The sequence below is a fragment of the Microtus ochrogaster genome, chromosome 5 (genome assembly GCF_000317375.1).
Source record: "Microtus ochrogaster isolate Prairie Vole_2 chromosome 5, MicOch1.0, whole genome shotgun sequence".
NCBI classification, from domain to species: domain Eukaryota; kingdom Metazoa; phylum Chordata; class Mammalia; order Rodentia; family Cricetidae; genus Microtus; species Microtus ochrogaster.
In genome coordinates, this window is record NC_022012.1 from 91,364,001 (window position 1) to 91,379,745 (window position 15,745).

At 45.8% G+C, this 15,745-nt stretch overlaps 1 protein-coding gene across 1 annotated transcript in view; it reads right to left on the reverse strand.

The window, feature by feature from the left end:
• The window catches only part of LOC101997042 (solute carrier family 22 member 13-like), a 13,838-nt gene extending 1,475 nt beyond the window's left edge, over positions 1–12,363 (reverse strand). The window contains exons 1-6 of the mRNA XM_013346453.1: positions 11,986–12,363; positions 1,846–1,949; positions 1,459–1,613; positions 1,084–1,252; positions 789–909; positions 615–704 (exon numbers count right to left, since the gene is read on the reverse strand). Coding sequence (XP_013201907.1) covers positions 615–704; positions 789–909; positions 1,084–1,252; positions 1,459–1,613; positions 1,846–1,949; positions 11,986–12,363 — 1,017 coding nt within the window. The remainder of the gene's footprint in view (positions 1–614; positions 705–788; positions 910–1,083; positions 1,253–1,458; positions 1,614–1,845; positions 1,950–11,985) is intronic.
• Positions 12,364–15,745: the final 3,382 nt, after the last annotated feature.

Consider the following 15,745-nt stretch of genomic DNA (forward strand, 5'->3'; position numbering starts at 1 on the left):
ATAGTACACCAGACTGTCCACAAACCTACAAAGTACCCAAATTTCCTTGTCACTGCTGGGTGTACATCAAGTCACATCCAAGGGAACAGCCTAACTTAATGAACTCACACCTGGGGAGAGACCACCATGTTCACAGAGTAGTGTAGGCGTTCCTTCTGTTTATGTGTTGCTTTCATTGGTTAATGAATAAAGAAACTGCCTTGGCCTTGTGATAGGGCAGAACTTAGGTAAGCAGGGAAAACAGAACTGAATGCTGGGAAGAAGAAAGCAGAGTCAGAGAGAAGCCATGTATCCTCTGCCTGAGATGGTCTCCAGTGAGAATCTCTGGTAAGCCACTGCCACGTGGCGATACATGAATTAATGGAAATGGGTTAAACTAGTATGTAAGTGTTATCCAATAAGAAGTTAGAGCTAATGGTCAAGCATTATTTTAATTAATACAGTTTCTGCATGGTTATTTTGAGTGTAAGCTAGCCGGGCGGCCAGGACAAACTTGGGGCCCTCTCCTTTAACAACAGAGCCTCTGTCCACCACTCCAGTGAAATACAGCAGAACAAGAGAGGTCCTCTGACTCAGCCCTCACTGAGGGACAAGACCCTGGACACTTACTAGACAGCAATGAGAACCAGTGTCACCTTCCTGAGATAGGGGTGTCTGAAAAGATCCAGCGCATTTCCCGAGGGACCTGTCTTCTCAGGGATCAGCTAGAAGAAGGACACAGTGAGGGGCCGGGACACAAGCATAGAGATGCCTGAGGCAGTGGGGAGCCTGTGCCCGCTGACAGGTACCTGGCTCAGGAGTTCTGGAGAAAGGGAACGCCTGTTCACCAAGGCTGCCTTCTGGATCAGTTGTTTGGCCTCCTCTATCCTTCCTTTGGAGAGGAGCCACCGAGGAGATTCTGGCAAAACCCTGTCAACCACACATGGCTCTGATACTGGGGTCTTGAGCCCAGTGCAGCCACCCAGAATTCCAGTGCACGATGAACCTCCCATCCAAGCCCCATGGGTTCCCTTTTCTGGGTCCTGCACCCCGCCACAGCACTCCCAACAAAGGGTGGCCTATCACTGGCAAGGGCCTCCCTACCAGAAGTAGAAGATGAGCAGGAAGACTGGTGCCGTGCCTATGATCTGAAGGAGTCTCCAGTTGCGGACACCATAGGCCAGGCCTGCTAGCACCATCAGTCCAATGGCAATGTTACTCTGGGACAGGACCATGGCCCGTGTTCTCCAGGATGGCCCCACCCATTCTGAAACTGAGAGCAAAGGCTGAGCCTGGGCTGGAATCTGCCCACTCACCCACCCCTGGAGATTCCAAGTGCCAGCCTGTCAGGGATGTGACTCAGTGCCAGCACAGAAAACTTAGCTGTGACCTTTTTGGATGCACTTGGCTGACTCCATGCCCACAGGTGAATCTGGGCTCTAACTCAGAGGAATCAGGCTTTTGGACCCAGATACTCACGGAGGACATTGGTGCTGAGTAAAAATCCAGCCACAGTGGTAGCCAAGCCAAAGCTTAGGGTCATATAAAGCTCAAAGCTGGACACACCGGCTGCGGCCATGCCCATGATGGCAGACAGAAGCAGCTGCACCAGGAGAGAGGGTCTACGGCCAATCCTGAGGTAACAAAAGGACAAGGTGTGAAGCTAGGAGAACTTCCTAAGATGGGAGAGAGGGGAGACCCAGACAGACCTGTCCTTGGCTCTGTAAGAGGAGAGACGGGGTCTTCCATGGAGCCCCATTTGAAGGCAGGCATGAAGACATATCTTGATGACTAACAACTCTCCGGGGGGGGGGGTAACTGAGTCAGCACCAGGAGCTTAAAGTACCCTGGAGCAGCAGCACTTACCAGTCACAGAGGGGCCCAAAGATGAGGGCCCCAACGAGGAGACCAGCCATGACTACCGACTGTAAAGTCCTCTTCAGGTACTTCCGACCACACACCAGGTCAAACTGAGGCAGAAAAATACTCATGTGAGACCAAGCACAGCATCCAGGTCCAACTTCACTCTCTAGGGTCCCATGTTTTCCACACTGTGTACCAGTCAACACCATGGGCATAAGATAGTAAAAAGTCTAAATGGAAACATCATAGCAATCTTTGAATTCTGTCCAACATCACAACTAGCCCAAGAATTCACAATTCAAAACTGGGTATACTTTTTTCACCTCCAATGAGATTAATGCCACAGTATTTTGCTTGACAGTTGCTTTTATAAAAAGCAAATAACATGTGCAATTCTGCATGAAATGAAACATGAGGGTGGCAGCGTTGGAGGGCCAAGACGCTGTGCCCCTGCAGGTACCGACTAGCATGTTTCAGTCTTCTAAAGAATGGAGGAAGTGTTTCTTTTCTTTTTGTTGCAATGATTAAAAAACATGACTAAAAGCAAGAAAGGCTTATTTGGTTAACAGTCCTGGGTCATAATCCACTGCTGAAGGATGTCAGGGCAGGAGCTCAAGGCAGGAATCATGGCGGAAGGCTGGTTACTGGCTCAGCCCTCCCACATCCGTCACCAGTCAAAACAATCTTACAGACATGGCTGATGTAGGTGGGTCTTCTATCAATGTGTTACTTTCATTGGTCAAATAAAGAGACTGCCTTGGCCTTTGATAGGACAGCAGCTTAGATAGGTGGAGTAGACAGAACAGAATGCTGGGAAGAAAGCAATGAGTCAAACACCATGATTCTCCTACCCAAGATGGATGCAAGTTAGGATCTTTCCCAGTAAGCCACCACCTCATGGTGCTCCACAGATTAATAAATATGGGTTAAAGCAAGATGTATTAGCCAATAAGAGGCTATAATGGGCCAGGCAGTGTTTAAATGAATACAATTTGTGTGTCATTATTTCTGGGCATAAGCTAGCCAGGCGGCCAGGAGCCAGGCAGCAGGAACGCAACCTGCTGTTCCTTCTAAAAGCAGGCCTGCTGGCCTCATGACTATACATAGCCATGGGTTAGTCTGATCTGGGATATTCCTCAACTGAGGTTCCCTCTTCCCTGGTGACTCTGGGTTATGTCAAATTGACAGTAAACTAACCAGCACGGAGTGTATTCAATTTTCCATTGTTTATTTTGAGGCAGGGTATCATGCGGCCCAGGGTGTACTCAAATCACTTTGTTACACAGGATAACCTTGAACTCCTGATGCTTTACCCCCTGAACACAGGATTATTAGTATTTGTCACAATGCCAGCCCTGCGTATTAATTTTGAAAATAATTACTTGTAAAAAGTACCGTTCAACTATTTGAATGTAATTACTTAATATGTAGAACTAAGGAGTACTTTTTCTGGCATAGAGAATACCCTGCAAAACCACTGACAATTAGAATGTAAAGTCTGGAAATTTCTGACAGACCTCTAATAGCTCTTCCTGACAAACAGCCTGTCTCTCGTGTGAGCTGCTTGGACCCTTCCAAGACTCACATGTGGCTGACCAGTTTCCTTCATATGCCCACAGTCTGATCAGAATTCTAGAGTACTGGCATGCCATGTGCCCTCTGGTCAAGACACAAATGTGCACTTGAGGGGTTGGAAGAGAAAATGTCACTCCACCTAGAGATAGGCTGAGCACACAGGCATACCAAAGATCCCCACATCCCTGCCTAGAGGTCTTCTACACACATGCTGACTCCTCTCCTTCCAGGCTGCGACCCGGTCCCTGGCATGCCTGTGAGGGCTCTTCTGGTGTCACAGCTATGCACTGTGTGAGGGACTGGGATAAAGGCATGCAGCACTCATGCCCTGTAATTAGACAGCAAGTGTGAACTTTGTAGTACATAATGAGGTTGCATCACAGGATCAAAAGTTTAGACACGCCTGGTAGGTGTTTCTTAATCCAACTGAGTTGACAAAGCTAACCATCCATAAGGTTGAAAATACTGAAAAGAGCCGTCTTTTGCCTTTTCATAATTGCTATCCCAAACTGAACAGAAGGATCCCTGGCTGGTAAGAAACACTTGGTCAAAAGTCAGATGGTAAAATGTGGATGTGGTACATGTCTGCTGCTGCATGCATAGAATAAAACCATGTGAAGGCTAAGAGAATGTTTGCTGGAGATGGGTTAATGAATAAATCAACTAACGCTTACACCTAGCTAGCTGATTGTCAGTTAAGTAACTTAGCAAGAAATTAACCAATCCAGGAGTTGCTGAACTCACACTTCTCAAGGACAACAGCTCCTTCTGAAGGACTAGTGGGATGTGCACGATGGTGACTTAAATGGCCTGGTGTGACCTTGAGCCTGTTAGCCAATTGCCTTTGTCTTGTTCTCTACTCATGCAAAAATGGGGATAAAATTGATTATGTGTTGCTCCCAATATGATTGGATCGTCTATAACACTTATAGACTAGTGACTGTCACACAGGAAGCTCCCAGTCCAGGATGGCGATGATGATTGTGAGCTGTGCCTATGGCCCAGAGCTGTTGGGGGTGCAGGGCTTTGCAGATACAAATGGCAAGCCACAAACACTTCCAAGTCTGGCACAATTTGCCACCTCCCCTTAGTTTATATCCCTTGTAACTGAAGTTTTGGGGAAAGTTTACCACTGCATTGTTCAGGAGCAGCACCTAAGACTTGAAGCCCACCCTCCCCGCTAGACAGCAAGGAATGAAGGGTTCCAATTCAGCATGCCAGTCATCACCGTCTTTGAGTTTTAACACATACCTTGTTCAAGGCCCACTGTGGTGGCCTACAGAATTCCACTCTCATTTCTTAAAGCACATCTCTCTCTCTCTCTCTCTCTCTCTCTATATATATATATATATATATATATATATATATATATATATATATATATATATATATATTCTACTCCCTAAACCATCAATGGCTCTCTTGAGTTTCTAGAAGAAAGCTCTAACTCCTTGGCACTGGCCCTGGGACCTTTCAAGAGCTGGCTCCTACCTATGCCATACTGTAGTGAGGAGGCGACCAGGCCTGTTTTTCATCCCGCCCGGCTCGGCACAGCTAGCTTAACACCCGAAATAACAACACACAAATTGTATTCATTTAAACACTGCCTGGCCCATTATATCTAGCCTCTTCTTGGCTAATTCTTACATATTTGTTTAAGCCATATCTAGTAATCTGTACAGCAACACGAGGTGGTGGCTTACCGTGAAATATTCTATCCTACATCCATCTTGGGTCAAAGAATCACGGTGTCTGACTCACTTCCCTTCTTCCCAGCATTCTGTTCTGTCTACTCCTTCCACCTATGTTCTGACTTATCAGGCCAAGCAGTTTCTTTATTAATTAACCAATGAAAGAAGACCCACCTACATCACCATACTCTTATGCCAACATCCCTCACCTGTGCTAGGCATTTCATGCCTCCAGACCCCGAAAAGAGGTTGTTCTTTCTGATTTTCCCTCCCTCCCATTCATATGCCTCTAGTTCCTGGACAAATCACATTGCTGTGGCTCATTGATGGTGCATCCATTTCTCTTCATCAGTCCATGTGGACAGGGTTGCCAGACATGTTTTCATTTTACTAGGTATCCAGGGAATGGTGCAAAGGTACACTGAGAAGGGGAAACCTTTTCAAGGGTACACAATCTATCAGAAAAAAAACATGCTCTCTTCAAATCAGTGTGATTTGTGTTTCCATCTGAAAATGAAGCCACTGATAATAGTATAGACAGAAGTTTCTCCCCAGCTGGTCCTATAACAATTCAGTACCAAAGAAACAAAGAAACAAAGGCTTATATTAATTATAAACTGTTTGGCCTATTAGCTCATGCTTACTATTAACTATCTCTTACAACTTAAATTATCTATGTTTAGCCACGTGGCTTGGTACCTTTTCTCAGTAAGGCATTGTCATCTTGCTTACCCTGCATCTGGCTGGTGATTGTATTTCTTCCTTTTCTCTTCCCAGAACTCTCCTAGTCTGGTCGCCCTGTCTACATTTACTGCTTGGTTACTGGTCAGTCAGCATTGTATTAAGCCAATATAAGTAACAAATCTTTACTGTGTACAAGAGCATCATCCCACAGCATAGTAAAGTGTCTTCTCAGAGAGAGCCCCTTGGTTTGGTCTACAGAGCCATTCCTTGGATATGGGAGCTCACACTAAGAGTGTCCCTCCGGAATAGAGTTTGGGATTGCCATGTGGAAGAGTACACAAATTTCCAAAGGTAGCAAAGGTGTTCATGTTCATTCTCTGGAGAGTCTTAGGTGGGAGGGAGCCTGTGGGGTAGACAGGCTACCCAAGGTCTAGCCTACCCAGCGCAGGCTAGGTTACTGACTAATGATAAAGAGAGGCCTCTGAGCCAGGTGGTGGTGGTGCACACCTTTAATCCTAGCACTCGGGAAGCAGAGACAGGTGGATCTCTAAGTTTGAGGCCAGCCTGGACCACAGAGCAAATTTTAGGACAGCCAGGGCTAAACAGAGAAGCTCTGTCTTGAAAAACAAACAAACAAACAAACAAATAAATAATACAGAGAGAATGAGAGCGAGCTCTGAGTGGTCAATACCACGGTGAAGAAGCTGAGCTGGATATCTATCAAATCTGAAGTATGTAAAGTGGATACCAAACAATTCCAGGACAGCAAACAGACCTAGCTCGTTCTCTGTGGCTATGAAAAACACCATGAGACAAAATGACTTAGGGGAGTATCAGCTTACAGGTTACAGTCCCTCAGAGGAAAGTCAAGTCAGGAATTCAGGGCAGCACTTGAAGCAGAGTGGAACAATGCTGCTACCAGCCAGCTCCCAGGCTCTCAGCTCCCTTTCTTTTACCACTCAGGATTTCCTCCTAGAGGTGGCACTGCCACAGTGGGGGGGGCTCCTATATCAGTTAGCAATAAAAATGCCCCCACAGACATGTCCATAGGGCAATTGTTCTAGACAATTCCTCAATTGAGGATCCTTATTTTTTAGATAAATTTTATTGGTTTCTTTCTTTGTTTCCCCCCTCACACACTTTGCTCTTTTTTGAGACAGGGTTTCTCTCTGTAGTTTTGGAGCCTGTCCATCCTGGAACTAGCTCTTGTAGACCAGGCTGGCCTTGAACTCACAGAGATTTTCCTGCCTCTGTAGCCTAAGTGATGGGATTAAGGGAATGTGTACCACCACTGCACCAGGTTAAATTTCACTGGTATAAAGTTGACAATAAAACTAGCCAGGACACTTTCAACCTAATGCACCAACACATCACATGCTAAACTATAACTTTCCTTTCTTTTTGTTCCCAAGATCTTACATCAATATCATAACAAAAATTACAGGACAAATTTAAAACCCCCAGTCTTTAAAAAATTCTAGGGTTTTAAAAGTTCAATGTCTCTTTAAGAATCTAAATTCTCTCAACTCTGGGCTTCTATAAAATAAAATTAAAAAACAAGTTATATAATTCCTTACTTCCCAAAGATAAGAACCAGGACATAGGAAAAGCAAAGCCTAAATCCAAAAGTCAAGGAACCAGATGTCCAACATCTGGAACTCACTCATGAACTTTTGGGATCCTGGTGGCTTGGGGAGCCCCGCTTCTCTGCTCCACCATCCAAAACACACACTGCTTGTCTTGTATGCTCAGGCTGGCTCCACTCCATGCATGCTGCTCTCCTTGATGACGCTCATTGCATGCTCCTGGCATTGTCAATATTCTGAGACCCTCCTTGCAACTGAGGCTGTCCCTTTACCAATGGCTTCTCTTGGCCTTTCTGCTAGGACTCCAACTGTACCTCATGGTGCCAAGTGTCAGCTTCTCTCCATGACCCCTTCAATCCTGGGGTCCCCATTGCAACTGAGGCTAACCTACACTAATGACCTCTCCTGAATTTTCTTTAGGGACTCCAATACTGCCACATGGTTCCAGGTTTGAACTGTTCCTCATGAACCCCTCAATCTTGCATCTCTCATGCCTTCAAAATCAGAACCACATAGGAGATTCTTTCATATGGTCAAGTTTATTTACCAACTGGAGATGCAGCCATGGCCCCCACCTCCACCCCATACCATAGCTTCTCTGTGCTGACTCTGAGGAGATACTTTGCAAAAAGATTTCACCTTAATACAATTAATTGTGGTGATATTTTGTTTGTACTCTAACAAATAAAGTTTGCCTGAAGATCAGAGGGTGGAGTTAGTCACTAGTTAACCACAAAGACCAGGCAGTGGTGGCACAGATCTTTGACCTGAGCACTTGGGATCTCATGCCTTTGATCCCAGTACTTGGGGGGCACACACCTTTAATCCTAGCACTAGGGATGTGGAGACAGAGGGACATGGCTGAGCAGAGAGAGGAGTATAAAGCAGGAGGAGATAGGAGCTCAGCCCCATTTAGTCTGAGGATCTGTAGAGACAGGATCTTTCCTCTTTGATCTGAGGATTTGGTACAGGTAAGAAGTCTCCCCAGTGGCTGGCTCCTTTACTTCTCTGATCTTTCAGGATTTACCCCGATATCTGACTATGGGTTTTTATTATTAAGACCAACTCGAATTCACACTATAACTAATCTCTATTAATCATAGCTGATTTTTTGGTCCCAGCTGACCAGCATCCATTGTCCCAGTAAAGCAAAGGTTTCATTTCCATATATTCTAATCTTACAAGACACAACCATAATAGTTTTTGATTCCCTCTGAAACCTCACAAGCCATGCATCCACCTCCAGCATTTCTCTCAACATTCTTATCTTTCAAGCTCCCACAGAGCAGCCCGTTAAGCTCTTAGCAGCTGATGGTTTTTCCATTTAAAGTTCCAAACTCTTCCACAATCCCCAAAGCAACACGGTTAGGTCCAGCATGGCAACAATCCTGTCCTGGTCCCAATTTTGCTTTTCTGTGACCAGAAACAGCTTGTGAAGGAAATGGCTTCCTTGGTTTATAGGTTACAGCCCATAATTAAGAGAAGCCAAGGTAGGACTCTAAAGGCAAGAACTGAAATAGAGACCTGGAGAAATGCTGCTAATTGGCTTGTTCCCAGGCTATCTTTGTTACACAGCTGAGGCCAACCTGCCTAGGAATGGTTCTCTCAGCAGTGGGCTGGGCCTTCTCACATAAACTCATGCCTCAGAGACATGTCGCCAGGCTGATCTGCTCTAGACAACTGCTCAATAAAGGGGTCACTATTTCCAGGTGACCAGGACAAAGACTATCAAATGAGTTGCTTTGAGAAATGGTAACATCCTGACATCCACTCCAACATCCCAGTGTCCATGTGAGGACATGCTGGTTTTTTCTTCTCATTTATCTCATTTATCATGTGTGTGCCTGTGCATGTGTGTACATGTGCATGCCATAGCATGTGTATGGAGGTCAGAGGACAAGTGACAGGAGTTGATTCCCTCTGTCTACTGTATTGAGTTAGCAGACTTGACATCTAAGCCATCATCCTCCTGAGCCATCTTGCTGACCCTGTGCTGACTTTTTTTTTTTTTTTGGTATCTGTGCAGCCAAGGATTGGTGAAAAGTCATAAAATCTTGCATTTTTTGATATTCCAGGACAAGAGAGCTATGGGGGATTATGGTGGCTGAGTAACCGCAAACAGGTATATTTCAATGATCTCTTTGCGCTCATTCAAAACTGTAAAAGAAATGGAGGTCTGCCACTGTCCCATTGTTTTCTTGATGTGAGGACCCAGACTGATCTTAGGGATGACCCCTCTGACTGAGAAGCCTGTCAAGAAGACACACAAGGCCGTCACATCAGAGATTCCTCAGAAGCTGGGCCTGGCCAGAATGGGTCAAGCATACGGAGACTATTCTAAGGGACACGGGAAGACCCATGGGTGCATCTATGGTGAGCGAGAGCCAATGCCATGGAGCCTCCAGGGTCAAAGAAGAGCTTTTGGTGGGCACTGTCATTTAACGCATTCCATTTTCTGCCACCGATGATCCAGCATTTGGTGGACTCATTAAAGTGGATGACTTCCATCCTGCCCCTCCTCGTTTCCAAGAGGTTCTGTATGGCTATTTTTCAATGGAGACTACTGGCTGTTGGAGAGAGAAGCTGACTTCTAACTTCTTTCACTGATAAATGAAGGAAAGGATTAAACTTTTTATTTTTTCTAAGTCAGGGTTTCTCTGTACAACAGTCCTGGCAGTCCTGGAACTTGTTTTATATACCAGGCTGGCCTTGGGGGATTAAACTTTTTCAAACACCAAAATATAGGCTTGTAAAATGGATCATGGGCTAAAGATACTTGCTACCAAACTTGAAGAGCTGAGTTCAGTTCCCAGGACCTAGATAGCAACAGATCTGGCTTCTTCAAGTTGTTTATCTGACCAAATGCCTACTAAGACCACCCCTCAAGACACACACACACACACACACACACACACACACACACACACGGAGTAAATAAATGCATTTAAAAACAAATGCATTGGGACTTGGAGATATGGCTCAGCAGTGAAGACCACTGCCTACTCTTGACTCCCAACACCACATGGAAGCTCAAAATCACCTATAACTCTAGCTTCAGAGACTCAATGCCCTTTTCTGGTCTCTACAGGCACGAGGCATGCATATGGCACACACACACACACACACACAGACAGACAAAATGCCCATACACATAAAATAATAAAACAACTTAAAAGCAAAGATACACCAAATGGATTGAGCTCGTGATTTCAGCAATTGTTCCCTTTCAGTTCTGTGCCTTATGTGTGTCGTGTAGACTTGGAACCTGACAGTGAAGGGCCTAGCTGAAGGCTGGGGATAGAGGAAACTGAGAAATGGTACTAGGTGAAGGGTTTGTAGCAGACTCCTAGGTGCTTTAAGGCCATGAAGATTCAGGCTTGCTGCTGAGCTTCGGCTGAGTAAAATTACATAACAATTCAGCACATGCAGTGGACAAGGCTTAGAGTAGATTCAGAGCAATCTGGAAGGTTCACTGGGCCTTAAAGATGCTGTTGTTTGCCAGGTGGGCAGAGCAGTTCTGTGCAATTATAAGTATTCTCCAAACTTCTGAGGGATAGTCAAGGTAAGAGCCTGCTATAAGGTGATGCCAGGGAGTCATGGGGAGGCCTGAGTCTTCCAGGCCAGGCTGAGCTAGATCCAGTGGTTAGGAGTGTTCCTAAGGTAACCTAGTTCCCCTGGGTAAGGGGGAGGGTGACAGAATGAGGAGAATCCCAGAAAGGACACACTCACAGACGTGGAAAGATTATAGTCCCATCTGAAAAAGTGAATGTTTCACTTTGGCTAAAACACTGTCTCCAGAGGCTTCTAAAAAACGGATTTTTTTTTCAAGTGTGTGTAGGGCAGGGGAGTGAATGTTTAATCTGTGGGCTCCAGATCTACAACCACAAACGTGATGAGAATGCAGAGACCCCCTCATGAGCCTGCACCCTTGAGTTTCTAGACTCCCCACATGTGCTTCTTTGCTGGAAAAAAATTAAAAGACAGAGCTGGACACCAGGGACTCAGCATAGCGGCCTGGCTCCATGATCAGCTTCCTACACTTCCTGGGCTAAGTCATTGCCTTAATCCTTCCATTCTGGAAATGAGAACAGCCTGACACAAGAGTACTTTCCAAGGGCCAGGGGATGCTGATATAGCTGGAGGAGAAGTTGAGTTATGTGCTTGAGTTTGTAAGAGAACAGAGATTATGAATCCTAGCAAACTTTCCATCTTCTTTACTGTACCAGAGTTGGATTTGGCTCCTAGACATCGTCTATTGCCTGTGACCACTCTTCCTTTTGTTTTTCTTCTCTGATAAATATTTCCTCTTCTCTGTCAACAGTTTATAGGTACCTTGATGCCACCAGGCTCACTAAAGGACAGGTGAAAAATGAAACCGTGATAGACAACAAGTAAAGCAGGCAGAGAAAATCAGAGAGTGAGAGAGGGCCAACAGACAGAGGACAAACAGAAACACGGGCTGACGAGAAAAGGGAGGAACAGGCGACAGACAGCTACATACAAGCATAAAGGCAGAACCAGAGAAACAGAGGGCATCAAAGGCACAAAATCAGACAGAGAACGGACAGACTCCACACAAAAGACACACAGACAATAGGCAATCCTACCTCATTCTTTAGGGACTGAGGCCTGTTCTCAGGATACTCCCAGCCTGAGTCGCAGGCCTGTGTCTCATTGAAGCGGTGGCTGAGGATGTCTTCCAGGCTGGCATTGTCAGGAGGTGGCTGGAACATGAGGCAGGACTCAGGTCTGCCCGCTGTGTCGTTGGGTATGCTTACTGCCAGCTGCTCTGCAGCACTTAGGTTGAGAGTGTGGTTCTTGACCCAGGGCACTGAGCAGTGGTGAGCCTCATCGAGGACCATGAAGACCTGACTAAACACGAAGAAGGCAGACAGGAAATTGGGGATGCCCATCAGGATGGTCACCTGTGCCTGGAAGCGACCAAAGTCGCCCACTTCAGCCATGACCTGCGCAAAGTGAGCCATGTCTGCAGCTCACTCCTTAGTCTAGGAGCACCAGGCAGCTCTGAAACTTGGCTTTGGGACACCTGCTGTTCTGGGTTGTGGTGACAGCTGCATTAATGTTTAATCCAGTCTTGCTGAGCTCTGCCTATTGTACTTCTTCTACCGCCTATAGCCTAAGATGCTATGGCGGTCTCATCTGTTGAGGGCTTGGTGTTCACCTGAGGGTACACTGAGAGAAAGTGCAACTTTAGGGGGTGGGGCCTACTTGCTGGAAGAGAGTGATGTAAGGCATGCCTTTGGAGGAGATACTGCAGCCCCTTTATTTCCCCATCCCTGTGCTTCCAGGATAGCACAAGGCTGGTGGCCTTGTCCCAGCACTCCCTTCTGTCATATTCTCTGGCTTCACCACAAAACCGCACAAAAACAGAGCCTAGTGACCAGGATGCCTCTGAAAACATGAAGCAAAACAAACCTGCCGTCCTTTAAGTTACTGCTGCCAAGTATGTTGTCACAGCCTAGAAAGCCGATGAGTGCCAAAAGCCGGCATTGAGAACCAGGAGAGTGGCTGTGACAGCATCTGATCAAGAGGCTTAGAAGTCTTTGCTGAGGATGGTGGGAAGGTTCAGGGATGCAAATGAGCAGTCTTTTTGTAAACATGTTTGTGGATCACTCTGGCAAGAGTACCAAAGACCAGTATGCAGATAGGAACAGAGAGGAAAGGCTGTGCTCATGGAGCTCCTGACGGGATAGAAGAATGAGGGACCAGACCAGAATCCACCCATGTCACATTCTGGAAAACAGGTACAAGCTTGTCTGTATTTAATCTGTTCTGTGACTTTGTGACGTTGAATTAGCAGAGGAAATATGTCCTGTGAGCACATATTCAGGCAACAGCATTGAAATGTATTGCTGGCTGGCTGTTTTCAGGTGGGTATACTGTGAGAATTAGGAATACAAGCTCAGATATAAAGATTTGAAAAACTTTGACCAGTAAAAATCATTTAATATTGGGCCACACTTTAAATGGTATGGCTACTGAGAGATTAATGCCATTAAAGGAAGCCAAGTTCTTTCCATTTGGGACAATGAGAAAAATTACTTGAGAGCTGCTTAAGGATTGGCCCCTCCCACTCCAGCTCAAGGGTATAAGTCTGTAAACTCATTTGAAAGGTTTTACTTCGAGAAGAGAGAGCTAGGATGCCCTCCATATACAGAGCAACCTAAGGCAATGCATTGGTGTGCTCGGACACTCAAGACCTGAAAGCTTACTTCGGCCATGGTCAGAGGAGGACCAATTACCTCTACAAGTGGTGGCAGACCTTGAAATAATCTATACGGTCCCGGCTTCGTAGTCATACAGAATTTGAAAGTTACCAGATCATGGGGGTCAAGGAAAGTCTGTGAGGCCAGGCTATGTGTGTTGGTTAGGATTTCTATTTCTGTGAAGAGACACCATGACCATGGCAAGTCTCATAAAGGAAAACATTCAATAGGGGATGGTCTATAACTTCAGAGGTTTAGTCCATTATCATCATGGTAGGAAGCATAACAGCCTGCAGCCAGACATGGTGCTGAAGAGGTAGCTGTGAATTCTACATCTTCTCTGCAGGCAACTGGAAAGGAACTATCTCTTACGCTGAGTGTGGCTTGAGCATATGAAGCCACAAAGCCTGCCCTCGCAGTGACACAGCTACTCCAACAAGGCCACACCTATAGTGCCACTCCCTATGGGTCAAGCATTCAAACACATGACTCTTTGGGGGGGGCATACTCATTCAAACCTCCACACTCTACTTCCTGGCTCCCATGGGCTTGTAACCATAACATAATGCAAAATGCCTTTAGTTCATTATGTGTTTAATGGTTGAAGTCTGTACAGGCAGCTGTTGAATAAGCAATAACTTAAGCCATGAGGATGATACCAAGGCTGTAATGGAGACCCCAGGAATTTAAAGATGGCTGGAGCATGAACTGTTAAGGACAACCACACACATAGAGCGGTGGTCTGTTGGGACTAATTAATTAAGTCCTGGCCTTCAGCTGCTCTTCCCTGTCTAGAGCCTTCTAATTGAAGTTACTAGAAGCTGTGCTTTGCCTAGAGGATCAGAGAATGGGATTTTCACCTGTTGGCCACTGACTGCAGGGTATTTAAGCCTCCATGGTGCTATTAAAGAAGGGCTTTTGTACCAGCGATCAGAGGTCCGTGTGTTGGTCTGTCTCTGCGTGTGTTTCTTCAACCTCCAGCCCCTTATCCGAACTGGGTTCTAGCCCATAGAGCACAGACGGGGGTCCACGGTGCGCAGCAGTGGTCATGTGGGATGCAGACAGCAAGGCTGTAAGGATGAAGCTGTCCAAATCCTTGGTGCTAACATCACACCATTGTGTGCCCAACACACTGAACACTGGCCCCTCCACATTGATCCCACCAGTCATGTGTAGAAAGGCTCCTTTTGCCACATGACCACTAGCATTTGTTGTGGCTTGCTTTCTTGATGATAGTCATTCTAAGTGGATGAAGCATAAACCCAATATAGTTTTGATGGCTAAGGATATTGGATATTTCTTCATATATTTATATATTTTTTGAGTAATGTCTTTGAATTTATTTTTGGGGAAAGGACGTGTCTTTACTTCTTTATATATTAGGAATAATCGTCCCCTGTCTGATATGCATACAGCACAAGGCTGTTTTCTTCCAGTTGATCATTTCCTTTGTTATGCAGGGGCTTTTAAAGGCCGAACAATCCCATTTGTCAACTCTTTCCTTATACTGGTTGGAGTCCTTTTTGGAAATTCCTTGCCTATACTTCTCTCTTGAGGTGTTTGCTCTACATTTTCCTCTTGTCTTAGCAGGACTTACAAGGTCTTTGAACCATTTTGAATTAATTTTTGTAGAAATAAGTCCCGCCCCTAAGGGGGCCTGTTTGCCTCGGGCTAATGTTTGCCTATAAATTTGGTGAGCGTGCTCCCAGCCGTTTCTTCTGCTTTCCTGGTCTCTGCGGGAACGGTGGTTCTGTAAGTCTATTAAAGCTGTATTTTTACAATCTGTCTACATTTGTTTACGCCGTTGCATTTTGGCGTCCAACGTCGGGCTATTTTGCCCCCGACTCAAGCGGGTAGCCCGCTACCTAACACAGCACCCTCCCAGGTGCTGTTTTTTAGTTCATGACTCGGGCCCCAGTGTTGAGTCCGAGACACACTCGGCCACACAGGCCCATTCTGCCTGCCTTGGCTAAGTTTGCAGTGGAACCCCACTCTCCATGTGTACTACAGCAGCCTTAAGGGCTTGGGACAGGGTACAAGACCCAGGACAGAGAATGGAATCATTTGTCAGAGTTAAACAGGGTCAGAGAGAACCCTTTAGTGACTTTTTACAAAGATTAACTAAGGCTGTACAAATAGG